The sequence below is a fragment of the Panicum virgatum genome, chromosome 1N (assembly GCF_016808335.1).
Source record: "Panicum virgatum strain AP13 chromosome 1N, P.virgatum_v5, whole genome shotgun sequence".
Classification (NCBI taxonomy): Eukaryota; Viridiplantae; Streptophyta; class Magnoliopsida; order Poales; family Poaceae; genus Panicum; species Panicum virgatum.
In genome coordinates this window covers 19,826,429-19,852,168 of record NC_053145.1, presented here as the reverse complement: position 1 = coordinate 19,852,168, position 25,740 = coordinate 19,826,429, and the positions used below count along the sequence as shown (strand labels likewise).

The 25,740-nt window shown below is 42.9% G+C and overlaps 1 protein-coding gene, 1 long non-coding RNA gene and 1 pseudogene across 4 annotated transcripts; 2 read left to right on the top strand and 1 right to left on the bottom strand.

Moving 5' to 3' along the window:
- The first annotated feature begins 2,510 nt into the window (after window positions 1-2,510).
- LOC120655465 lies at window positions 2,511-4,957 on the top strand. The gene is made up of 2 exons (XR_005667537.1): window positions 2,511-2,848; window positions 4,610-4,957. It is a non-coding gene; the product is annotated as an uncharacterized LOC120655465 (long non-coding RNA).
- A 948-nt stretch (window positions 4,958-5,905) lies between these two features.
- LOC120655464 (probable LRR receptor-like serine/threonine-protein kinase At1g74360) lies at window positions 5,906-8,591 on the top strand. Of its 3 annotated transcripts, XM_039933300.1 has the most exons (3): window positions 5,906-6,123; window positions 6,211-6,374; window positions 6,460-8,591. In XM_039933300.1, exons 2-3 carry the CDS (start codon window positions 6,311-6,313, stop codon window positions 8,475-8,477), a joined length of 2,082 nt encoding a protein of 693 aa, XP_039789234.1. In that variant the 5' UTR covers window positions 5,906-6,123; window positions 6,211-6,310; the 3' UTR covers window positions 8,478-8,591. The 3 variants fall into 3 exon arrangements, with proteins under 3 accessions (XP_039789234.1, XP_039789233.1, XP_039789235.1); XM_039933299.1 differs by having other exon boundaries at window positions 6,211-8,591; XM_039933301.1 differs by lacking the exon at window positions 5,906-6,123 and having other exon boundaries at window positions 6,235-6,374; window positions 6,476-8,591.
- A 10,373-nt stretch (window positions 8,592-18,964) lies between these two features.
- On the bottom strand, window positions 18,965-23,336 carry LOC120654011 (annotated as a pseudogene).
- Window positions 23,337-25,740: the final 2,404 nt, after the last annotated feature.

The following is a 25,740-nucleotide window of genomic DNA, read 5'->3' as shown; positions in this document are numbered from 1 at the left end:
AAGGCTTATGACAAGGTAAGGTGGGACTTTTTATTGCAAACACTCCGTATGAAAGGATTTTCACCCAAATGGATTGGGTGGATTAAATCGTTCATATCAGGTGGCAGCGTTGCGGTAAATGTCAATGATGAGGTGGGTCCTTTCTTTCAAACAAGAAAGGGACTTCGCCAAGGTGACCCATTGTCACCTATTTTGTTCAACATTGTAGCCGACATGCTCACACTCTTCATCAACCGAGCCAAAGCATACAATCAACTGGGAGGAATTGTACCCCATCTAATTGAGGGGGGGTCTCTCTATCTTGCAATATGCAGATGATGCAATACTCTTTTTGGAACACAACCTGGAGTATGCTCACAATCTGAGGACAATTCTTTGTGCCTTTGAACAGCTGTCAGGGTTGAAAATAAACTTCCATAAGAGCAAAATTTACTGCTTTGGGGATGCTAAGAATTTCAAAAATGAGTACATGGAGTTGTTTGGATGCAGTACCGGAACCTTCCCAATACGGTATTTAGAAATCCCGGTTCATTATCGGAAGTTATCAAATAATGATTGGCTGAGGGTACTAGAGAGATTCGAAAAATGCCTCAGTAGTTGGAAAGGGAAAAACCTTTCAACTGGAGGTTGTTTAACATTAATAAACTCAGTCCTTAGCAGCCTACCCATATATATGATGTCCTTCTTTGAGATACCAAAGGGCGTCCGCAAAAAGTTGGACTATTTTCGTTCTAGATTCTTTTGGCAGAGTGATGAGCACAAATGCAAATATCTCTTAGCAAAGTGGGATATCCTGTTTCAACCGAAAGAACAAGAAGGACTAGGGATACATAATCTTGAATTAAAGAATATAGCATTGTTAAGCAAATGGTTGTTTCGACTTTTGACAATGGAAGGTACTTGGCAACAGATCATTAAAAATAAGTATCTAGGGAGGAAACCCATTGTACAAGTCCAATGAAAGAGTGGTGATTCTCATTTCTGGGCTAGTCCGATGAAAATTAAAAAGGACTTTTTAAAGTTTGGTTCTTTCATCATCAAAGATGGGTCTCAAATAAGATTTTGGGAAGATGTATGGCTAGGAAACACAACTCTACGTGAACAATATCCTCAGCTATATAATATCGCTCGGAAAAAACAAGACACGATTGCTGACATACTCAATACACCTATACCCAATATTTCCTAGCGTAGAGACTTAATTGGTAACATGCTTGTGATGTGGAACAACCTTGTTTCACGTCTTGCAAATGTTGAACTACGTCAAGAGGAGGAAGATGAGTTCCGCTGGAAATTAGACCAGTCAGGTGTTTTTTCTGTAAAATCACATTACTTAGGTCTAATTAACCAGAACACCCCCAACTTAAATAAAGATCTGTGGAAAATGAAAAACCCTCTCAAGATTAACATCTTTCTTTGGTACCTTAGGAGGGAGCTGTTTTAACAAAAGATAGCTTAGCAAAACAAAACTGGCACGGAAATCAATAGTGTTGTTTCTGTCATGAGAATGAAATGATACAACATCTGTTCTTCGATTGTCGGTTCACAAGGCTGATATGGGCTACTGTGCATGTAGCATGGGACATCGCACATCCTCGTGATGTATCGAATATGTTTGGAAATTGGATGATTGGTGTACCCAAAGAGTATAAACAATTAGTCTGTGTGGGTGCGGCAGTCTTATGTTAGTCTGTTTGATGCTGCAAAAACTCTGTAATTTTTTATAACAAACAACCATCTTTTTGTAGGTGATATACTCTACAACACACTGGCTATGCACGTGGGCTATCCTTCAGCTGCATACCTGGCGGGACGTACTTGTAGCGGCATCTCATTTTTTGGAGCAGGTGGCCAAGGATTTTTTTTGCCCGGGCACCTGAGTGGCGGTCTAGTCGTAGCATTGACAATCACTAGTTTGTCCAGTTTTTTAAACTTTTTTATAGGCTGTGTGTCTTTTTGGCAGATATCGCGAAAATTTTGCAGGCTCGGAGGCCGACCGGTCTGAGGCTCAATCCTGCCAAATTCGGCTGTCAACACCATCGATCCAAAGTCTGCTTTCCTTTTTCCATGCGTCGGATTGAGGTTTCACACTGCATGCAGGGTTCACACCGCAATTCTCTGGGTTCACACCGCGATTCTCTACATAAGCTGGCGCGCCAGACCGTCTGCGTTCATCGATGTCGTAAAGCCAACAGTGCTTCCTGGCTCGTTTCCCATGGCGGAGCCGCTTGAGGCCTTTAGTTTCCAAAAAAATTTTGCAAAGTACCCATCACATCGAATATTCGGATACATGCATGAAATATTAAATGTAGTTGAAAAAATAACTAATCACACAGTCTAACTGATTGGCATGAGATGAATCTTTTAAGCCTAATTAGTCTATGATTGGACATTATTTGTCAAGTAACAACAAAATGTGTCAAAATTCGCCCTACAAGGGGTTCGGGTCGACCCTTTAGTGAAGTTGGCCCGCTCCTCAATTTGGCCCATGGATCGAAGCGGGTCGATCCTAAAAGGAAAAGGGTCAAAAGGATCACAAACCTATCGATCCATGGTGCCCCTAGGGTCGGACCTCCTCGGCCACGGCGCTATCACCGCACAGCGGCGGCGGCGGAGTCGGTGAGGAGGGCCTGGCAGCGGCGCCCCTTCTAGTGGTCGGAAAGATGGCGGTCGGGGAGGAGTCCGTGGAGCTCCCTCTGGTGGCGCAGGAGGAGCAGCGAAGGAGGTCGACCTTGAACGGGTTGGTCCTGCCTTCATCCCATTCACCCCCAAATATCTCACTTCGCCACCATGACGAGGACCATCGAGGCCCGGATCACACCCCTCTCCCTCCTTATGCTGATCTTTGGTGAGAAATCATGTTCCTCTTTGCAATTTCTTTTTTTGCCAGTTGTTTCGATTTGGTTTGCGGCTGCTTCTGTTAAGGTTTCAATCCATCCGCGGGGAGCAACGTTTTGGGGGATTTTGTCTTCCTAATCTCCACCTCACGAGCACACCCCAACGTCAGCCTTCCCCCAAGCATTACCGGAACAAAAAAACCCCCAAAGTGTCCCACACTTTTCTTTCTCTTTGTATGGATTAACTTGGTCAGGTAGCCAATTGCGTCCTTCTTCCTCCAAGCTTCGTACATATGCAGATTTTCTGCTTAGTTTTTGTTTGCTATAAGATTGGGCGTACAAGAACTTCAAGCTGTAATACCTGATTAATGGACGGGATTACAGATGGAGCCATATATAAGTCACACAAGTGTACTAGCATAAGGTCTCACAGTCGGTTGCCTAGGCGGTACCCAGGATGGCACGCTGCTGCTACCTAGCGCCTTGTGTTTTATGGAATGCTGATTACGCGTTGAAAATTGGTAGTCTGAATTAGAACTTTATAAGTTAATTTTGTTGCCTCTTTGAAAAGAGTCATGCTTCATCTGGGTGTTACAGAGTAGGTTTTGATGCACTAATGAACAACTAAATGCCTGGATTTTGGGTGCTGGAATGCTTTTAGTTGTATCTTGAAGTAGGTGGATGGGTGTTTATGTTTCACAAAAAAGAAAACACATGATCACTTGATGCTACAAAAGAAGGATTAGTTACGGGCATATAGCTTATTAAATAGTTGGTTCAAGATGTAGCTTTGGATAAATTAATTTTCAAAAAGTTGATTATCCGAAGTGTGAGCCCATTTGACATTACAAACAGTTTGGTGTAAAAAAAAAGTCATCAGCAACCTCCTAATATGTTCAAACTTCTGAACACGCAGAATCAGCTACTGGTTTGTGCTTTGTGCTGATCATGCTTGTTTTACCTGGAATCAGTTGTCTAATTGATACTTCTATTATTTTCTGTCTCCTGTGCATTAAGATTACATGCAAGAAACCAGCAATTCAGCATATCTGTTTCATAGCAAAATCTGTAGCTACTGGTTTGGGCTTCTGGTAAAAGAAAATTAAGCTGATGTTTTTGTTTATCTGGGATGTCTAGTAAAGGTAGATGTAGGACTTGATATGGGCCCAAGGAAAATTACTTTCAATAAAGGCACCGAAAAATTACAGTTAGGATATGTTCTGTAGATCAAAATAAAGGCAACCTGCAATTGTATTTTGGTTATGCTTCTGTTGGGGATGGCTGTTGATGGCAGAGTTTCAGAATTTCTTTTTGTTGCTGAAACCGGCTAATATAACATAACTGGAGTTGTGGATTAGAAGAAGGGGTCCGACCGCTTAGCACTTGAGCTCGGGACACATAACTGGAGTTCCTGGTAACTTTGGTTTTCCTTATTGCAAATTGTACCCAATAGGTCCCCAACTGTCCTATATAATAGAAGTTATGCTTGATTAAGAAAAAAGCCATGCAACTAACCATGCTTTATTGCTAAATTGCTTGGATGATATTCGTGTGACATCATGCTGTACACAAAACTTTGACGATATTATTGAACAAGGTATGGTGCAGAGTAGGTACTGCTTTCCATGAAGATTGATCTGTGCATGACTTCTTTGAATCATGTTGCCATGGCCAGCCAATATATTTTTTGTAATTAATCAGCCAATGTATTTATCTGATGACATTTGTGAGTTTATGAATTGCGCAAAGCTGACTTGAACTATGTTCTTTAGAATAGAGGTACAGTTCCATTAAGATCAATAAGATTCCAGAGTGAACTATCAGCAACTAGGAAACCTGGAGCAATCGGCAAAGTGGAGCAAGAAGCAAGTAATACTAAAGAAGCAAACTCAAATTGGGATCTCAAGGCTTTTGGCGTTTTCTACCTACGAGTCCAAAAATATTTTGTAGAATTATTTATTATGTCGATGTGTTAGTTTGGAGTCAAACATTGTTCTGTAAATGTTAATGTTATATATTCATGCTACTCAAGTAGTGTTTTCAGTTCACACATAAATTAGAATACAAAGTCAGATATGTGGGTACCTTAATAAGTTTATTTGTTTTTCATGTTATACCTATTTGAACAATGAGTACGTATTTGCTTGAAAGTAGACATGGCGATGCACCAAGCTGAGATTGAAATTGAGAAAAGGCAAATGCGCCAAACGGACTGGACATCTGGGAGGTTCAACCCGTGGTGCTCCTGGGATAATGTATGGCTAAGTGAAAGGAGGGGCGGGTCGACTCTCGACCCTGTAGTTGAGTAAACGGGGCAGCGGGTCAGCATGAGGAGCGCTCCGCTCCGGCCCCTTTGCAGGCTGAGTCAAAATCTAAACTTCACACCCTGAGTCAACAAAAAACGCTGCTATCCCTTGTTCCTAGAAATTTCTGTGGCGCTTGTTCTAGGTAGAACGGTCAAAACGCCTCATCACCCCCAAAAAGACACGCTGCTACTATACACGTCACCTGGAGGCGCGAATACTGAAACCACTCCGGAAGTCCAAATTATACAATTCAAAGATATAGCAGCTAGTGCAAGATAGCACCTCCAGAAAACTCCAGACTCTAAATGAAACACACGGTTGATTGTTTACACTAGCATCTCACGGAGGAGCGAAATTCATGGATCTTCAACAGATTTTCAACTTCCATCTGCCTCCCAGTCCCAGAAAAGAAAAGGTTCCAAGTTATGTAAATTCAAGCCTCTAGGGGTAGCGTGAGTAGTTGGCATCCACAGCTACCATCAGTTCCAAAAAAAGGAAAAAAACAAAAAAAAGGAGGGAACACCTGATCCAGTTTAATATATAATCTGAACCAAAGCAACATATTAACACGTGGTTTGCAGCTATTGACTAACATTTTCTGTCGCTTTCATGCGAAGAGTCAATACATGTGCCCAGATTATTTTTCTGTCTGAAAGCATGCAACTTTTGACTAAATCCTCCAGCACAAAGAGACCAGTCCCAAGCGAACTTTTTGCAATTTAATATGCTATATGACTCGTCTTGGTCTTTGTATGCATTTTACACGATCCAGAGAGAAAATTGGTCTCGTTTTCATATATATTGACAACGACTAGCCACCTATTTGTTGTGCACTTGTGCTATTACAGGATTGTTGTGCGAGTTGCAAACCAAACACGAACAGAGAGGATTCAGAAGGGACCGCACAAGCAATCCATAATCCTGCATCATGTCCAGGCTTCAGCATCTCCTCAAGTTGATGTGTTCAGTACTGATCTTCGGTATGAGCCAATCCTTGTAGCCCTTGCATGTCTGCTCTTCTGCTTTGATCAAGTTGGGTTTAAGTTCGCTCCTATTTATTTCTACAGCTGAGCTGATACGAGGGAACAAAGATGACATGGAGCTGCTCATCGAGCTCAAGAAATTCCTGCAAGCACACAACCAAATAAACCGAGGCGCCTATGATGGATGGTTGGAGTCAGAGGCCTCGCCATGCAACTGGCAAGGAGTTGGATGCGATGCCGACCGCCATGTGAGTTCCCTTGACCTCTCTAGCTCGAGGATATCAGGACCCATCTTTGGAAATTTCTCCAGTTTCACTCGACTCAATCGTCTAGACCTCTCCGCAAACAGCATCACTGGTGAGCTCCCAGATGACCTCAACAGATGCTTGGGACTGAAGCACCTCAACCTCTCAAATAACCTCATAGGTGGAGTCCTTAACATTTGCAGCCTGACAAATCTGAAAACATTAGATGTCTCACAGAATCGGTTCGAGGGGAGAATTAGCATGAGTTTCCCTGCAACCTGTGGCAAACTCACCACCCTCAACATCTCCAGCAACAACCTCAGAGGGAGCATCACTGTCCTCTTTAACAACTGCTCGAGTCTTAAATACGTGGACCTCAGCTTGAATCGCTTTTCTGGCCCGGTCTCTCAGGGCATGGCCGGCCTTGTCCAGTTCAATGCTGCCGAGAATGACTTGACCGGAAACATTTCTCTCAACATGTTTCCAGAAGGATGCAAACTACAGTTTCTGGACATCTCCGGCAACCATTTGTTTGGCAACTTGCCGAATTCCATAGCAAATTGTTCCGGCTTGACATACCTGTCAATATGGGGGAACAGTTTTGATGGGAAGATACCACCAGGAATTGGAACGATTCCTGGGCTTGAAAAACTGATCCTTGGGAGCAACAACTTTTCCCGTGAGATGCCACATGAGCTAATGAACTGCACTGCACTAAAGTATTTGGACATTAGTGGCAACAATTTTGGTGGTGAGGTGCAAGGACTCTTCGGGAAGTTAAGGAGTTTGACGAACCTGAAGCTTCACTCAAACAAGTACACCCATGGAATTGTGTCCTCTGGCATTCTTAGGCTGCCTAAGTTGACCATGCTTGACCTCAGCCTCAACTGGTTCACTGGTGAGTTACCTACCGAGGTGTCAAGCATGACAAGCATCAAATACCTCGTGCTTGCACACAATAACTTCTATGGGCAGATCCCCCCAGTGTATGGACAGCTTGTTCAACTCCAAGTATTGGATTTATCATACAATAATCTCTCCGGTGGTGTCCCTGCAGATATTGGCAACCTCTCCTCACTTCTCGTGTTGATGCTTGCTGGAAACCAACTTTCTGGAGAGATCCCAAAGGAAATAGGGAACTGTACCAGCTTGCTATGGCTCAACCTTGCTGGAAACAAGCTATCCGGTCAGATTCCCCCAGAAATATCAGGTATTGGGAGTAACCCTACTCCAACGTTTGTTAGGAATCAGAAGGATGCGGTGCAACTAGAGATTGGCACCAAAAAATGTCTGTCTCTGATGCGGTGGATCCCCCTTGGTTACCCAGGGTTCAACTATGTTGAGTCAGAGATGTCTTTGAAGGACTGCCGGGACCTAGAGGACCGAATCTTAAAGGGGTATGGTATTGTTAAACCACCTTCGCTTCAACCATGTATCATTTTGGGTTATGTTAGGTTCTCAAGGAATCTATTGTCAGGGCATATACCTCCCATGGTTTCTGCAATGAGAAACTTCCACTTGCTCCTCCTTGATGATAACTTGCTCTCTGGTGTCCTACCATCAGAGATTTGTCAAATGCCGCTTGTTGCTCTTAATGTCTCTAGGAACGTATTTTCTGGTGCGATTCCTTCTGAGATTGGTAGGATGATACTCCTTGAGATCCTTGACTTGTCTTTTAACAACTTCTCTAATGGACTTCCACCAAGTCTTAACCAGCTCTTTAAACTGAATAAGTTTAATGTTTCATATAATCCACTTCTCTCTGGCAATGTTTCATCTACTGGCCAACTTTCTACATTCGACGAGCAATCCTTTCTTGGAGACCCTCTCCTGTCTTTCCGTTTCGCTGACTATGGGCCTCATTTGGATTCAAATGAGGATGAGTTCTCTACCGAAGGTACAGAAGGTCATCCTGCTATAGAAGAGACAATAATGGTGTCAGTCATTGCATTTATTGTGTTTTTCTTTGCCACATTTGTTATTAGAGAATATCACAACCTCATGTATGTGTACTTATGCTATAAAACACAGATGTGTGAGTATGAAGATTTATGGAGATTTGTAACCCTTGAGCTTTGTAACCATGTTAAAAAACTAGAGAAATAGTGTCCCGGGCCATGTGGTTCAGATGTTGAATTACCAAATATGATGTCACATACAGAACTATAATGTTACATGTACAAAACTTCAAATTTATATACATTTCTCATTTCTGTTCCAGGGGATTCCTTGTAATTAGAAAATAGAACTACTAGCACGTACCATTCAAGGATATCATTTCAAAATATGGATTATAGTTTATTATCTTGACTAGTTAAATGCGCGTTGCTACAAGGTTGATAACTTCAACACCATAAATACAGCATGACAACTTCGTTTCATATATATAATGTAACAAAAAATCTACATGAGCTAATATGTTTAAACCCTTTCCGGGGGAAAAAACATGTTTACGGCCACAATGACATACATATGCATCAAAGCTTTCTATTGATAGCCACATTTTGTGATGGTGGGATGTCCACTTAGTTAAATCGATAATTATCTGAACTATAGAGCAAAGTATCCATATTTTGTTCATCAAGGCCTCTCACGCACTGGTTGAGAGTACAAGAACATTTTGAAAAGCGCCTCAGTAGCTGGAAAGGGAAAAAACCTTTCCACGGGAGGGCGGCTAACCTTGATCAACTCAGTTCTTAGCAGCCTACCGATATACATGATGTCCTTCTTCGAGATTCCAAAAGGGGTTCACAAGAAGTTGGATTACTTCCGATCTCGGTTCTTCTGGCAGAGCGATGATCACAAATGAAAATATCGGCTAGCAAAGTGGAATATCCTGTGCCAACCTAAAGAACAAGGAGGTTTAGGGATACAGAATCTCGAACTTAAAAACATCGCATCGCTCAGCAAGTGGCTGTACCGATTGTTGACAACAGATGGTACTTGGCAGCAGATTCTACGCAACAAATACCTAGGGACTATACCGTTGGTTCAAGTCCAATGGAAAAAGCAATGACTCTCATTTCTGGGCAAGCTTGATGAAAGAAAAAGCGAGTTCCTCTGGTTCAGGACCTTTGTTATAAAGAATGGGTCACAAGTTAGATTTTGGGAAGACATTTGGCTAGGTAACACACCCTTGAGACAACAATACCGGCAACTATATAATATTGCAAGGAGAAAATAGGATATGGTGGGTCAAGTGCTTTCAGCGCCAACACCCAACAGCCCGACTGGCTCCCATCACACTCAGCCACGATGAGGATGAGTTCAGATGGAATCTTGACCCGGCAGGTGTCTTCTCAGTAAAGTCACATTACCGGGGATTAATAAGTCAGAACGTTTCCAATGTCAACAAGAAACTATGGAAGCTGAAACTACCATTAAAAATCAAGATATTCCTCTAGTACATTAGGCGCGGCATCATTCTCACAAAGGATAACTTGGCGAAAAGAAATTGGCAGGGTAATCAACAGTGCTGCTTCTGTCATGAAAATGAAACGATTCAGCATTTGTTCCTAGGCTGCCGTTTTGCGTGGATGGCTTGGGCCACGGTATACATGGCATGGGGTCTCCGCCAACCCACAAGTATATCCAACATGTTCGGGAGCTGGCTGAATGGCATTTCAAAACATCATAAACCACTCATCATGGTGGGAGCGGAAGCCATGTGTTGGTCTGTCTGGCTCTGCTGGAATGACGTTATATTCGAAAACAAACAATCTTATTTTTTGCAGGTTATCTACTGGACTACATACTGTCTTTGTACATGGGCTACCCTACAACAGCCTACTTTTCAGGAGGTGCCTGTTGTGGCCTCTCGGTGGTTGGAGCGGGTGGCAAAGGATTTTTTACTCAGGCACATGGGTGGCGTTCTAGTCTCGGGATCAAAAGTCATTAATGTGTCTGTTAAACCTATACTCTAGTAGGCTGTGTGTCCAATGGACAGAGGCCGGAAACAGTTTCAAGTCGTTGTATCCACTCGATGTAACTTCTTGAAATTAGTAAAATATTCCCATTTCCAAAAAAAAAGGCCTCTCACGCATGGAGTTCGGCGGCCAAAGTTGATGCAGAGTAAATTCAGAACACTTTCTTTCTCTTACGTACAACCTAAACCTCGTAACAACAATTAATTTAAACTGCACACTTGCTTGTAGTTTGCCAACATCAACCAACTTGTCTTTGTTACCATCAGGTAACAAGCCAAGTCTATTGCACCTTATTTCTTCCATAGTTGCAACCCAGTCAACACATATGAGTGTGCCTTCACCACTTTATGCTTTAATTGTGTTCGTCTAAGAGTACATCAACCATTTCATCTAGAGGCAGACAACACTCCAAGTTAGAATATTCATGAAAACTGGAGTAAATATTTTTAGTTCAAGAGTACTATGCTATACTTTCCCATGATCATCAGGCCATTGGACAAGAGTACATCAACCATTGGACAGATTACATGGAAGAAAATTTAAAGAAGCATTTTTTTACGGTTTTAGCATATAACTTTCAAACTATGTCTTCTTTTATTTGGATAGTATGAAACAATATAGGGGCAAGTACATTGGACCTATCTAATAGGTGGTCTCATGCAATTACCCATCTTCATGAGACGATTGATATAGACAACCTCTACAATAGGTTGTCGTTTTCATTGTCTCGTAGTAGTATATCCCCAAATTTGTGGAATGAAAAGAAGGAACATTATGAGTAGCACGACAACAACTACTCGTACAATAGTAAGTAAGTGGTGTCATAGTCCTTAATTTTAGCCTATAAGGCAGTCGTTTCGTGAAACAACCACCTCGTTATCTCTCCTCCCCCTCTCTCCTCCACAGCATAAAAAACCCTACATTGATTTGAATGAGACAACCTATGAGACTGCTGACGTATAGCAATGTACTTGCCCTAAGGCCATCATGCACAGAAACCTACGTTTTGCAAGGAATTGTTCACCTCTTTCATAGACTACAAAAACAGGCAAAGGCTATAGATGCACAAGCTAGGTACAGTATAAAGAAACAAGCAAGACAATGCAAGGAAACATGACAAGAAAAATGTCTGCTCAATTCATTTCTTTTCTTTATGGAGCATACACCTCCACGAATGCCTCCATTGATGGCCCCTCCCCAATCAGATCTGGATTAGAAATGAACATGAGGAATTTAACTCTGGACAATTGTTGACGCTCGATACATACCGTTTTTAGGCGTCAGTTTGATCAGAAAATCAAGAGAGTTTGTATTTCTTACGCGCATACTTATCCAAAATAATACCAAAACCGAATGCGCCTTAGAAAAATATGCAATGCTAGAAACTGAGCTGAAATGCATGCTACAAGCACCCCATGATCCAAGGCAATACATGGCGACCAATCAGAGTGCATTATTCAGGCTCACACGAATCAAAGGGCGCACAAATAGGTGCAACCGACTTAGGACAAGGCTAGCGCACCTACACCTGACATAAGGGCCCACATGGCAGCCACTCAGCAAATACCGAGGTTGGTTGGCTCCATCGCCTTACCTCTTCCACGTAGAGCTTCTGATGAGGACATCGTTGCATCGGATACGTACACGTTGAAGTCCGACTCATCTACAACTTGGACTTTGTTTCCTTCTCGGATTCCAGAAACAGTCTGCACCAAAAACGACGCCACGGCCACATACGGAGTCCATTTGAGGAGATCTTTATATGGTTGGAAAGATAATTTCATAACCTTTCCAACGCCACCAGATTCAGGTCCAGATCTATTCGGAGTCGATGGAAAATCATGAAACAAGTCAACATCCAGAAATTGTCAGGGTGCTGCGCCACTTCTTTTGGGCCAATGGACCGTGTATCATGTCGGGCCTTCAGCCCATGTTGTGGGCGCTCCCCCTGGTCGCCCCCAACCCTAGGTCGCTTTGGTTCTTCCATAAACTCAGTAGCCGCCGCTGGTTAGATTTGGGTTTTGTTTAGTTCTAGTTTTCCTTGTGAAACTGAGATTGATTCGTTGTATCTGTGACGACAAGTCCTTATACATTGATCCAAGGCCCCCGTTCTTGATCTCCTTCACTGTGTCAATTAGTCCTTTGGAATCGAGTTATTGAACCCCTCTTGTGATTCACTTAATCCATATCTGTAATTATCAGATTGCTTGTTTACATCTTCTTGCTCGTGTCCTTCGATTCGCTTGCAGGAAAAGCCTTCTCGGCGATGTCAATCAAGTTGTGCTTGATTGATAACCAACGAAGCGGTGGTGTAATGGTTGCAGGCTTCGAATTCGTGTTTGATTAGAAGTCGGATCGCCAACGTCACGTACTCCATCAATCGAATTTATCTTACCTCTCGGAAGATCGGGCCGCGTCTACTTCAGCTTCCCCATTGAAAGAATATCTAGGCCCGTGTGGGTTTTGGTGATTAATGACAATGATCTGAAGAGACTAATGGCTTTAAATGAGAATGCTTTCAGATCAAAAGGTTACAGGAAAAAGACTTGGATGGATGAAGCCCCTCAAAAAGTAAAAGAAAGATTCTACGTAAGAAAAGCCCAATAGTGACAGGCATTATCTCCATAAGGTGACGGGCATTGGGCCCGTCACTTCTACTGCGTCACTGTTCAAAATAGAAAGGTAACAGTCAAGAAAGGTAACAGTCATCTGCCCGTCACCTATGTGACGTAATAGGTGACGGACTTCACAAGAGAACCGTCACCTTTCTTGGTGACCAGACCCTCGTATGAAGTCTACACCCGTCACCTTTGTCAAATACAGATGACGAGCAAAACACAAGGCCCATCACCTATGATTACCGCATAAGTGACGGGCGTAGGACATCATGCGTCAAATTTCAATTTTTAAAGGTGGCGGGCTGTGCTTCCATATGCCATCACCTGTTGAATATTAAAGGTGACGGGCTCTAGTTTTTACTTTCGGCTGCATCCTGGAGCACAACTAGGATTTGCCAGCCATCTTGATCCAGCAAACACACAGAATAGAGACCATATATTGTATTTGAATGGAGACATGTAATTTAAACATCCACCAAATTAGATCAAAAATGTTACAATCATATATCACAAAAGGTTCATATATCACAAATGTTACATCCAAAACAACCACCAAGTGTACATGGCTGCTTGCAGTGATCCTGCAAAAATAGGCAACATATCACTATTTCAACATGAACAACAAGTCTATAGGTGACACCAAGTATATAACCATTAAAAGAAGCATCAGAACAATATTTAGCATTTGAAAAAAGGTAACAGAATTGGGAGAGATATGTTTGGATTATATAATGATCCATGAAGACCTCAGCCTCAAAAGGCATAAGCTACTGCGTACTTACAATAAACACCTCAGCCTCGCTTGACTGCGGCATGTGCTTTATGCCTTTTGAGGCTGAGGTGTATATGTGCAAGTACACAATAGCTTATAACAAGCTGCTTTAATTTGTATATCTCTCAATCTATCTTGGTGACCAACAAGTATATCTCTCAATTTATCTGTGCAACAGATCACTATTTCAACATAATCGACAAGTATATCTTGGTAACCATCTATAAAGACCTCAGTCTCAAAAGGCATAAACAGATGCGTACTTGCCATAAGCACCTCAGGCTTGACTGCGACATCTGTTTCATGCCCTTTGAGGCTGAGGTAATTTTATATTGTTCTCACAATCTCTCTTGACGAGCAACAAGTATATCTCTCAATCTCTCTTGGCGACCACCGAGGTCAATCTATCTCCCATATCATCATTTGCCAAAAATACTCCACTATGAACAAAAAAAATAAAAGAAGGCCTCAAGTATAAATATGACAGCAAGTATCCATGACTATTTAGCATTTCAAAAGAAGCATTAGAACAATATTTAGCATTTCCAAAAATGCATCAGAATAATATTTAGCATTTCAAAAAAGGCATCAGAATTGGGTGAGATATGTTTGGATTATATAACCATTCATAAAGATCTCAGCCTCAAAAGGCATAAACAGGTGCGTACTTGCCATACAGGCTTGACTGCAGCATCTGTTTCATGCCATTCGAGGCTGAGGTAATTTATGTATTGTTCTCACAATAGCTTATAAGAACAATCTGCTTTAATTTGTACTCTCATATCGATCTCTCAATCTCTGTTGGTGAGCAACAAGTATATCTCTCAATCTCTTGTGACCACTGAGGTCAATCTATCTCCCATATCATCATTTGCCAAAAATGCTCACGAATGCAAAAATATGTAAGAAGGCCTCAAGTATATATATGATAGTAAGTATCCATGAATATTTAGCATTTCAGAAATGGTCACGAATGAACACAAAAAAAATAATAAAAAAAGAATAAGGCCTCAGATAATTACCGAGAGCTGAGGAGGTGAAGGTCAGGGCTGGGGACAATGGGCACGACGAGGAGACGGCGGCATGACCGGAGATCGGAGAGGAGACGGCGAGCACGACCGGCAGGCTGGCGCCTGGTGGTGCGATGAGGAGGCGCGACGGTGTGCCCGGATCTCCTCCTTGCCTACGGGTGGTGGCTCAGTGCCGGCGGGCGGGCGCAGGGTGGTGCGACGAAGAGGTGGCGAAGAGTGTGGCGCGACTGGAGGAGGCGAGGAGGTGGACAGTGCGGCGGCGAAGAGTGCGGCGTGACAGGAGGAGGCGAGGGAGGATAAGCTCTAACCTTGCACGACCCCATCTTCTTCTCTTAAATACTAGGTCAAGTTCAAAGGTGACAGGCATCACCATGGCCCATCACCTATGTATCAGTTCAAGGTGACAGGCGTCCTCATGGCCCGTCACCTGTGTATGAGTTCAAGGTGATTGGCATCATCATGGCTCATCACCTTTATGTTTACATAAGTAACGCACGATATATGTAGCACGTCACCTATTTCATGTGATGCTCTGGGAATCGCAATCGTCGGTACCCTCTCGTGCGCGCGCCCTTCCGGCTCCCGCCCTCCCTCTCGACAACCGTGCCCACCCTCTCGGCAACTGCGCCTGCCCTCTTAGCTCCCGCCGATGCCCTCTCGGCTCCTGCCCTCTCTCTCAGCAACCGCGCTCGCCCTCTTTGGATCCTGCCAGTGCCCTCTCAGCAACCGCGCCCGCCCCTCTCAGCTCCCGCTCTCCCGTGCATTATATACTGCCTCCCGGCCGCTCTCGGCTCCCATCTTCTTCACTTTAGCCACTATAGCCATCCCCTCACACCCTCTCGCATCGACGCTCTTGTTGTTGTCGTCATTGACAATGTCGGGTTCCGGCTCCCGCTCTAGCCGTTGCCGCCGCACGCCCAGGAACTCGTCGTTGTCGTCGCCGCCGCCGTCTTCCTTCCCAACCGCCCCCCACGCCGCTATCGCCCTCGTCTTCTTCCTGCCTCACCTCCTCCTGCTGCGGCTCTGGTCCCGGCTCCTGTGTCGGCCCCTGCTCCAGCCCCAGCTCCGATTCCGACCCCGGTGCCTGCGCTCCGGCGTCTGACGATCCAGACCACCCCTTCGGCTTCAGCGATGACTGGACGATCCACGTCCTGCAGGATTCGCTCAACGAGCATCTTGATTTTTTACCCTGGCTTCTACCACACTGTGTAGTTCTCCTTGGAGTCTGTGCAAATGGTCAGCACCATAGTTGACATCCTCTGCCATGGCTTCCAAAGGTATGGAACCCTCACCATTGTCTTGCTCATCAACAGGATGCTGAATGATATCTGCATCCAAGCTCTCTCCATGATGAATCCATCGAGTATAGGTACTGTCCATGCCATTCCTCAACATGTGCTACTTCACAAGAGGCTACTTTAGGTACTTGTGATTAAGGCATCTACTACATGGGCACAGAATTTCAGCATTCTCAAAAAAATTTCATTGAACAGATCTCATAAATTGGTTGACGCCATCAACATATTCAAGGGAAAGCAGTCTGTCATACACCCAACTTTGATCCATCTAGTCAAAGAGTGCAGAAAAACAAATCCAAATGAAAAAGTTTGCTCCAATTCAAAAGCTACATCCAACAAAATCAAGAAGTAAATCACAGGGATATGGGAAAGAAAGGCTGCCTCCGGCGTTGTCTTCAGAGCGGCAAATTGTATAGCATGGCGCAATGCAGCTGTCTCGCTTGGCCATGGGAAAGCATTGGCGGGGGCAAGGATGGTGGGTGGCGGCGGCAGTGGTGGTGGTCAGCGGTGGCGGGCGTATCAAAGGTCAACGGTTGCGGCCATGGTAGTGGTGGGCGGCGGCAGCGTCGGTGGTGGTGGGCAACGTGGCGGCATCGGTGGTGGTGGGATGGGGGGGGGGGCTCGATCTGAATTATAGTTATCCCCGTGGCAACTCTGTTTTAAATAAATAAGATGCTATATTCAAACACAAGGAGATGGATAGCTCGGTGGTAAATATTGCGCCTCTGGAGTAAGGGTCCTGCATGCGAATCCTGCAAGGCGCGCAATTTTTTGCGATTTCTTCCCTGCACACTAATTTTTTTTTTTTGCGATTTCTTCCCTGCACACTAAAAAAATAAACTGCTAGATGGGCCACGCAACTAAGTCCGCGTGGTCTGCAGATGGGCCTAAAAAAACTGATAGATGGGCCGCGCAGCTTAGTCCATGACGATATTTAGGAAATGTCAGTAGGTCATTCTTGATCCATGACGATATTTAGCAAACGTCACTAGGCGGTTCTTGATATTTAGCAAACGTCACTAGGCAGTTCTTGATCAATGACGATATTTAGAAAACATCACTATGTAGTGGCCCATTTCCTGACAATTTTGATAAAATGTCACTATATATAGTGGGCCTAATATCCAACGATGCAGATCCATGGCGAAAAACTGCAAACGTCGTAGATCGAGAACGATTATAACATTTTCTAAAACTGTCATGTAGAATCCGTCATAGATTAAAGAATTTTTTTTTGTAGTGGTTCATTTATGGGTCCCACGTTGCACACTAACACAAAAATGTTGCAAGCTGACATGCTTCGAAGTGGCTGCAATTAATTTTGCAGTTTGACGAGATGTGTTACACTAGCCCTAAAACTGCCATGTAGAATCCATCATAGATTAAAAAATTTCTTGTAGTGGTTCATTTATGCGTCCCACGTTGCACACCAACAGAAAATGTTGCAAGCTGACATGCTTTGAAGTGGCTGCAATTAATTTTGCAGTTTGACGAGATGTGTTACACTAGCATTTCAAATAACACTAAACTCTTAATCAGCCATGAAAGCAAAAAAAACAAGAGTAAAATGCACTGTGGGTACATGAACTTACAGTGCTGTGTCAAATAGGTCCATAAACTTAGAAACCGGACATCTAGCCTCTCGAATTTGCGAACCCGTTCACCCCAGGTCCAGTCCGGTTTTGCATGGCTTGCATGGAACTGTGCGCCCGCGATTTGCTACAGTAAACCCAGATTTGCTACAGTTACCACGGTTTTATTTTTTATTTTCTAATTTATTTCGGTTGAATCTTTGAAAAATCATAACTCTTCGATACGACATCGGATGAAGATGATTTTTATATGAAAATTGTAGCCCTCGACGAGATCTACAACTTTCTAGTTTTGAGTTTTTTCATTTGATAAAGTTAAGTTGCCCAAAAAAATTATACAAAAGTACAGCACCATAATAATCGCGTATTTTTGCTTGTCGCATTAGAAAATTAATATATTTTTTTGTTTGTTGTCAAATGAAGACACTTTGTATACTAAAATTTTAGTACTCTAAAAGATCTAGATTCTTGTAGTTTTGAGTTTTTACATTTAAAGTTGTTAAGATGTCGATAAATTATACAAAAGTTTATAATTTTTTTGAGCACCTTAACATCATTAAATGAAAAAATTCAAAACTTGAAAGTTGTATATCTCATCAAGGGCTATAATTTTCATATAAAAATCATCTTCATCCGATATCGTATCGAAGAGTTATGATATTTCAAAGATTCAGCCGAAATAAATTAAAAAAGAAAAAACAAAACCGCGGTAACTGTAGCAAATCCGGGTTTACTGTAGCAAATCGCGGGCGCACAGTGCCATGCAAAACCAGACTGGACTTGGGGTGAACGGGTTCGCAAGTTCGAGGGGCTAGATGTCCGGTTTCTATGTTTATGGACTTATTTGACACAGCACTGCAAGTTCATGTACCCACAGTGCATTTTACTCAAAAAACAATGTAAAGTAATCTGTGCATCACCTCCAAAGTTACTATATATACTTGCACTAGGATTAATAAACCAATCGCTTCAGTCATTTCTAGAACATCATTCCACAATAATTCATTTGTCGCATATCTTGTCATGTTAACATTTTCACTTGAAGAGTTTAGCTGAAAACTCTTTCATTTGCTTTCAATGCCTGGAAACCGAAGTAAGAGCTTAAGAACAAGTTGAGAAATATTTAGTACACTAAATGTGTTGTAATTTTTAAATATGCTCTCACCTCTTTATCCCAGTTGGTGCAAAGAGTAATCGCAAGAAGTAAAACCATCTGCACCACCATTCCACACATCTGTCCGAACCAAAGTCCCTGTATTGAGTCCAAACCGGATTTAATTATTTCTCTCTCTCTATATAGGCCTCCAGTAAGAGAAAAATGACCGAATGTTACCACATTCTCAATCATATCAGGAACTACAAACCTTTCCACCAAGCTAGGTGACACAAAAAGGCAAAGATGAATGCTGAAGGAATGCCAACAATGTAGTAGGAAGCAATGCTGATGAAGGCACCGATCTTTTGTTGACCACAACCCCTTATAACACCTACATACCAGTTAAAAACAAGATCATGTGGGAGAATAAAAATGTCTAAGATCGTACTGTCCAGGTAAGTATCCAATGTGGAGTTATAGTTTTTGTATCTATAAAAATGTTCTATAAAAATACTACCAATCAAGAATTTGTTTACTCCTACCAATCAAGAATTTGTGAGATCTACAAAAATGTTCTTGTAAAATAAATATATTTCTTCTTTACCAGACAGTACACCCTGCAAGCCATCGAGAAAGATGGCGACGGCAAGGGTTGGTGTAACTATGACTGTGTACTTGATAACTTCCTCGTTATTAGATGTGTAGAACAAAAGAAGATACTTCGTACGCTCTAAAGATTCTTAAAAAGATTAGGAACATCTGACAATCCATTCGTTAGACTATAGTCATCATTGTTAATAATAACCATTAGATCCATTTTATTTTCTTAAAGATCTCTCGACCTATGTCTACTACTCACCTATACCATTATGAAAAATAATCTAAAACAACCCTCTAAATTTATATCTATATTACCAGTACATGACATCATTAAGATTAAATTAAAGTAAACCTAATATGCATCCAAATTACCTACCATAGTTATTATTAAAGTATAAAAAATGTACGTGCATGATGTTCCACTTTCCAGTATTGTAATTATACGTTCATTACGCGTGTCTCTAGGCACACCATGTTCCACGCATGCATATATGTAAGAAGGTATGAGCATATCGATATCCATGTCAAACAAGCACATATATAGGAGAGATGTAAAGTTAAAAATGAACTTTGAATAGAGATGAAGAAATAAACTGAGTAATCTTACTATTACTAACTAGAGGCTCCATGTTTGTCCTTACAAGATATGCTAGAAAAATAGATAAATCCTAGACATTTTGATAACATAATAGCCATTGGGTGTATAATAATATTTTGATATTGCCCACCTCTGCCATTATGAAAAATAATTTAATGTAACTCCTAAATCTTCTAAAGACCTAGCGCTGGAAGGGCGCCCAACCGCGTCGCCGCCCCGCTCTTGAGCCCCAGCGCACGCGTGAAGAAAGCCCCCGTCCAGGACATTCAAATTTGAATTTTGCTTCCCCCACGCGCGAGCAGCCACACACCAGCCCTATGTTTCTATGCTACTAGTAGTTTCTATGATGATTCATATGGCAGTTTCCATGACAGATGATTTTTGTACTTGAGCAACATATCTATTTGATTCAAATTCTAGATAGATATTAGTTTATATGTTTCCATATAAGAATTTATATGCCATGTGAAAGTATAATCAGCACAACCATGAATTATAGATTTCTATGCTCGAATATTTCTACGCTCACACCTTTTAATGCTCAAATATGCACGGCCTTCCATGACCTACATTCTATGAGATGCATCGCTACCTTCTATGACTTGATCTGTATTGACGCATTCTATGGACCATCGGATCGCATGTAGATTTTACAGAAAAGTCCCTCAACTTTACAGAAATCAACCCGTAGTCCGTATATTTTTATAAAAAACTGTGAATTTTTTGCAAATCAACCCGTAGTGCAAAATTTTGCCAAAAAATCCCCTAGCTTTGCGGAAATCAACCCGTAGTCACTGCATTTTTACTAAACAAACCCTAAAATTTCTAGAAAATAACATGTAGTCTAAATTTTACAAAATAATCCCTCAAGATTACAGAAATCAACCCGCAGCCCGTATATTTTTATGAAAAAGACCCTGGACTTTTTACAAATCAAACTGCAGTCCAAAATTTTGCCAAAAATCCCCTAGCTTTGTGAAAATCAACCCATAGTCCCTGCATTTTTACTAAACAAACCCTAAACTTTCTAAAAAAATATCCTGCAGTCTAAAATTTTGCAAAAAAAAACACTAGCCTTTATAACAATCACTAATCTACAGTTAATGGCGCGGCAACGCCGCGCCAGCCTTTCTAGTCTATATCTAGATTACCCACCTTTGCAATTATGAAAGATAATTTAAATAACATCCTACATCTTTATTGAAATTATATATCCACCTATGCTATTGTGAAAAGAAATCTTAATTATTAGCCCCCTATATTGGCATCTAAATTACTCACCTTCATTATTTTTTGAAAATAACATAAATTAATCTTCTAAATCTGCATCTAAATTACCTGTCTCTACCCTTATAGAAAAACATTCCAAAGTGCTGCTATATATATGTTTCTAAATTACCGATTTCATTTCTAGCATTATATAGAAAAAATGTTATTCAATGAATATACGAATGATATGTGTGTCACCATGATAACCACGCGTACTATCCATGTATGGAAGAAGTGAGAAATGTAGCAATTTTCATGTTAAACACACACAGGCCAAGGCAGGGTTTATCTTAAACAAGTGTTATACGCAAATGAAGGTCATGCAAAGCTGAAAAACAATGGATATTGATCAAAACACATATATTTGTAATATGTTATTACTAGAGTCTATCACAGTCCAATAACCATTACAAGGTATCTCAATGAGTAGTGCATTAAAGTGTGAATAAATATGTGTGCGTGTGTGTGAGAGAGAGAAAGAGAGCAATTGAGCAAAGACGATGGATTATGGCTAACCGTTGGTCCATCATTTGTATGTATCTATGTTCGTAACATTAGCATATCTTAATGTAGTAGTTTCTAAAATAAAAAAGGCCAAAATTATGACATAGAATATTCACCTGATGGAAAACACAGCTGTCTCTAACTTGGGATTCGGGAGAAGACCAGAAAGCAGCACGAGGAGCTCAAAGGACCACCAGACCATGCTGCAGCCACCGCATGCAGGCGCATTTCCTAATTAAGGCAACGATCCAGATCTCACAGCAAACCACATGGGGGGTACAGTACGGATCTTCTTGCTCACCAGACCATGAGAACAGACGGGACGGCGAGCTTCAGGAAGTCGCCGATGCCAGAGAAGGCCTCCCGGGAGAACCCCCGCGCAGGGTTTCATTTACCGACCGGACCGGCCAAACCGCCGGGGTCCGGTACCGGTATACCGGTCCGGTTTGGCCGGAAACCGGTCGGTACTGGTCGAATTCAAATTTTAATTCAAAAAACTCAGTTCAACCGGCTCGTACCGGTATACCGGCCGGTTAGACCGGTTTACTGGCCGGTTTGACCGGTTTGAATTCAAATTCAAATTTAAAATCGCATGTGTAACCGGTTTGGAACGTTATACTGGCCGGTTTGACCGGTTTACCAAGTGGGCCTTAATGGGCTGTCTCATTTTTTTCCTTTTCTTTTTTGGTTTAACTTTAAATGCCAGAAAAGTATGTTAAATGGCACCTTAAAGTATTTTTAGAATTTTTTTGGGAATTTTTTATTTTTTTGAATTCAAATTTGAATTTTGAATTTGGTCCAGTTTGATACCGGCCCAAACCGGAACCGGACCGGTTCCCACCGGTTTTGTAAACCCTGCCTGCAGGACAGTGAGAGCCTGACGTAGAGCCCCAGATGGACAGGTTGACCAGGTAGGAGACGGCCGTGCCCAGCGCCGCCGCGCCATTGCTGCCCAGGCCAAGCCGGTGCACCAGCAGCCAGCAGACGCCGACGTGACCCACGGCCGTGGCGGCGGAGCTCAGCATCACCGGCACGACGACGTTCTGCGCCTGCAGGAACCGGACGTGGCACTGCAGCAGCCCGTACGCGAACAGCGCCGGGATCAGCCAACGGATGTAGCTCCCCGCCACCACCGCGATCTCCGGGTCCTGGCCGCACCACACGAGGATCTCGCCGGTGTAGGCCCCGACCGCCGCCGCCGGGAGGCTCACCAGGGAGAGCACCACCATCGCCCGCAACTTGTACACGCCGAGCACGTGGTGCCGCGCCGCGCCGAAGGCCTGGCCGCACAGAGTCTCCAGGCTGTATGCCATGCCTCCCTGGCAAGAACGCCCGTGGTCACTGGCCAGTAGATTTTACACAACATCTATCCTATTCCTTGGGTTCCTGGGAAAAGCCTACCAGCAAGCTGAAGCCGGTGACGGTGGCGAAGGAGCTTGCCACGGAGGCTCCAGCCAGCGGGAGCTTGCCGAGGTGTCCGACGAACATGATGGAGATCATTTGGACGATGTTCTGCAGGAGCTGCCCGGCGACGAGCGGCCCGGCGAGGTACAGCTGCTTCTTGACCTCACTCCACACCCGACTCTCCAGGCCTTCTCCTTGCTTCTTCTCCGTGCCCGTGAGGGTGAGGAGCGGCGCCTCCATGCTTGGCATGCTTTGCTCTTGCGTCATCACTTGGCTGTGGACTTGTGGTTGTGGCAATGGTAGTGGATCTATCAGGATCGGGCATCGTTGATATGGTCTGCATCCAACTGTCCTCGTTATAATTTTTACAGGCGAGGATCATAATAAAGAAGTTATAAGTTCCGAAACTATTTGTCTGTCCAATCGGATAATAAAAATAAGAATGTGGTCAACCAACTCAAAACTTTCCATTTGAGCTCCTAAACAATTCTGGTCGGTGCCATAAAGATATTCATGTTGGGTTCTTTTATCCTGATGATTTTGTCGGTTCATGCCTCTGTCCTAGTTGACGTGGTACAATTATTTAGGCCTATTTTGTGAGTAATCAGTCCAAATTGATCCCATTTAATCGAGTCATCATCTATTGATCAACTCAATTAAAAAGAACCAATCCCGCTAGTTCTTGGAATGTGTCATGAACATTGCCCAAGATTTAAACACACTCCACTCGCACAACAGTAAAACCATTACACAAGCATATCCAAACACAATTTACATTACAAAAGAGGTTATAGTCACATCAGGTCTTTTGAGTTTGCAGCGGAAAGTGCGCTCATTCCATAATAACACAAAATAAAAAAGTTAACACTATGTCGATAGTGCCCTTCTCATAGCCAGCAGACATCTACTCCTCCTCACTCGCACCTTCGTCCGTGGATAGAATTACCCAAAGGCGACTTCCGGTTGCGTATCACCTGCATCAACTTTAATCATAGCACCATGAGTACAAAGGATACTCGCAGGACTTATCCAATATGGGTATATACTTGCCCGACTTCAAGAAGAATGCATTTGGTCATGATATTTAATTTTGCATAAAAAACATCTAACTTTGATCAAGTTATAATAAGCAAACGACATAGCATCTATGATCACTATATCATACGTCAATACAATTGCATAATTAAAGTGATCATGTATAATTTGAGTTCAGTCTTCCATGAACTCATTCACGAAACTCTACATTAGAGTGAACCTCAAAGAGCATGCTCAACAACCGAGAGCACGGCTATTGTAATAGATCAAAAACCCCGCAGAGGTGTACAACTTTTCCCAGACGAGAACAAGACAAACGAACATACCCACAACCAAGGATAAGTGTTAATCCATCCTCAAGCTTTCACACAAACACAACCGACTATGAGCGAACAGTCGGGAATGACAAGTGCACTGGACCCGCCGATCACACTCCATCACAACTCGCACCGAATCTGATCATGGCAAGGTGTGACTCATGCTAGTTGACTTACTGTCCAATTATTATGCATGTGGTTGGTAATGCATCGAATAGGTTCTAAGCAAACAATAATACATATAGTAACTTATGCGCAATAAGGTCACATATACTTCATTGATCCAAAATATAGGTAAAAGATGCATAGGTGCCTTCCTTGATTCTCAACGGTGCAGTCATCACCCACAGTCTCTGACTCGTGCTCACCCTCCTCCTGCTCTAGCGTCACGGTCTCTATACGAGTGCAAATGATGCTTGATAAATAATTATGCCATAAATGATTTCAATGTGATATGCAAATGATATGAGAAAGCATACTTCAACATTGCAAAACTATGATAAAAGAGGCTAGACATATATTATATAGGCAGATTATTTATGGTTATATGCAAGGGTAACAAATGGGTAAATACAGACTGTCCGATTTGAAAGAAGTGGACCGTCCGGCTCTAAACGGCGGACCATCCGCCGGCCAACCGTGGACCGTTCTGGGTGAAAAACATGGTCTCTGGGTGTTTCTGCGTAAGGCTAAAAAATGACCTGCAGACCATCCACCCCTAGGGCAGAGACCGTCCGCCTCACAAATTTCTAGAAGGTTAGGGAGGCCCAAAAACGCTGTTGGTTGGGTTGGGTGACTAGCAGACTATCCGGCCATGACAGGCGGACCGTCCGCCCCACGGCCGAGGCTCACCGGCGAGTTTGCCGCCGGCGATTCCGGCTATGGTTTGGGATGGGGTTTGTTCCTAAAGGTTTCTAGAAGTGTGGGGAGTCCATTTTGGTAGCTAAATCTCACATGCATTGAGGTTTCAAAGCTCTAGGTCAACAATGGTGAAAGTGCTCTAAGTGGCTTCATGGCTTCGAAACCTAGGGCAGTACGATCGGGGAGGGGATGAGCTCACTAGAGACAAGTGAAACACCGGAAAGGGCTTCAAGATGGTGGAGAGGGCTTGGAGAAGCTCGAGCTCATCCTACTTGCTTGAAGCTTGATGAAGGGAATGAAATTGAGGAAGAAGCTTGTTGGGGGAAGCTCCGCCCTAGGGAAGAAGATGGAGTCGATCTCTGGCATCCTCTAGCGTTGTTCTAGTGAGGTGGAGGTGCTTCAATGGTGGGGGAGAAGGTGAAGCTGATCCATGGGTTTGGTAGAGAGA

Coding starts and splice junctions, on each gene's coding strand:
- LOC120655464 (XM_039933299.1), top strand. CDS start 6,072: ATGTCCAGGCTTCAGCATCTCCTCAAGTTGATGTGTTCAGTACTGATC. Junction 6,124..6,210: donor GTGTTCAGTACTGATCTTCG/GTATGAGCCAAT, acceptor TTATTTCTACAG/CTGAGCTGATACGAGGGAAC.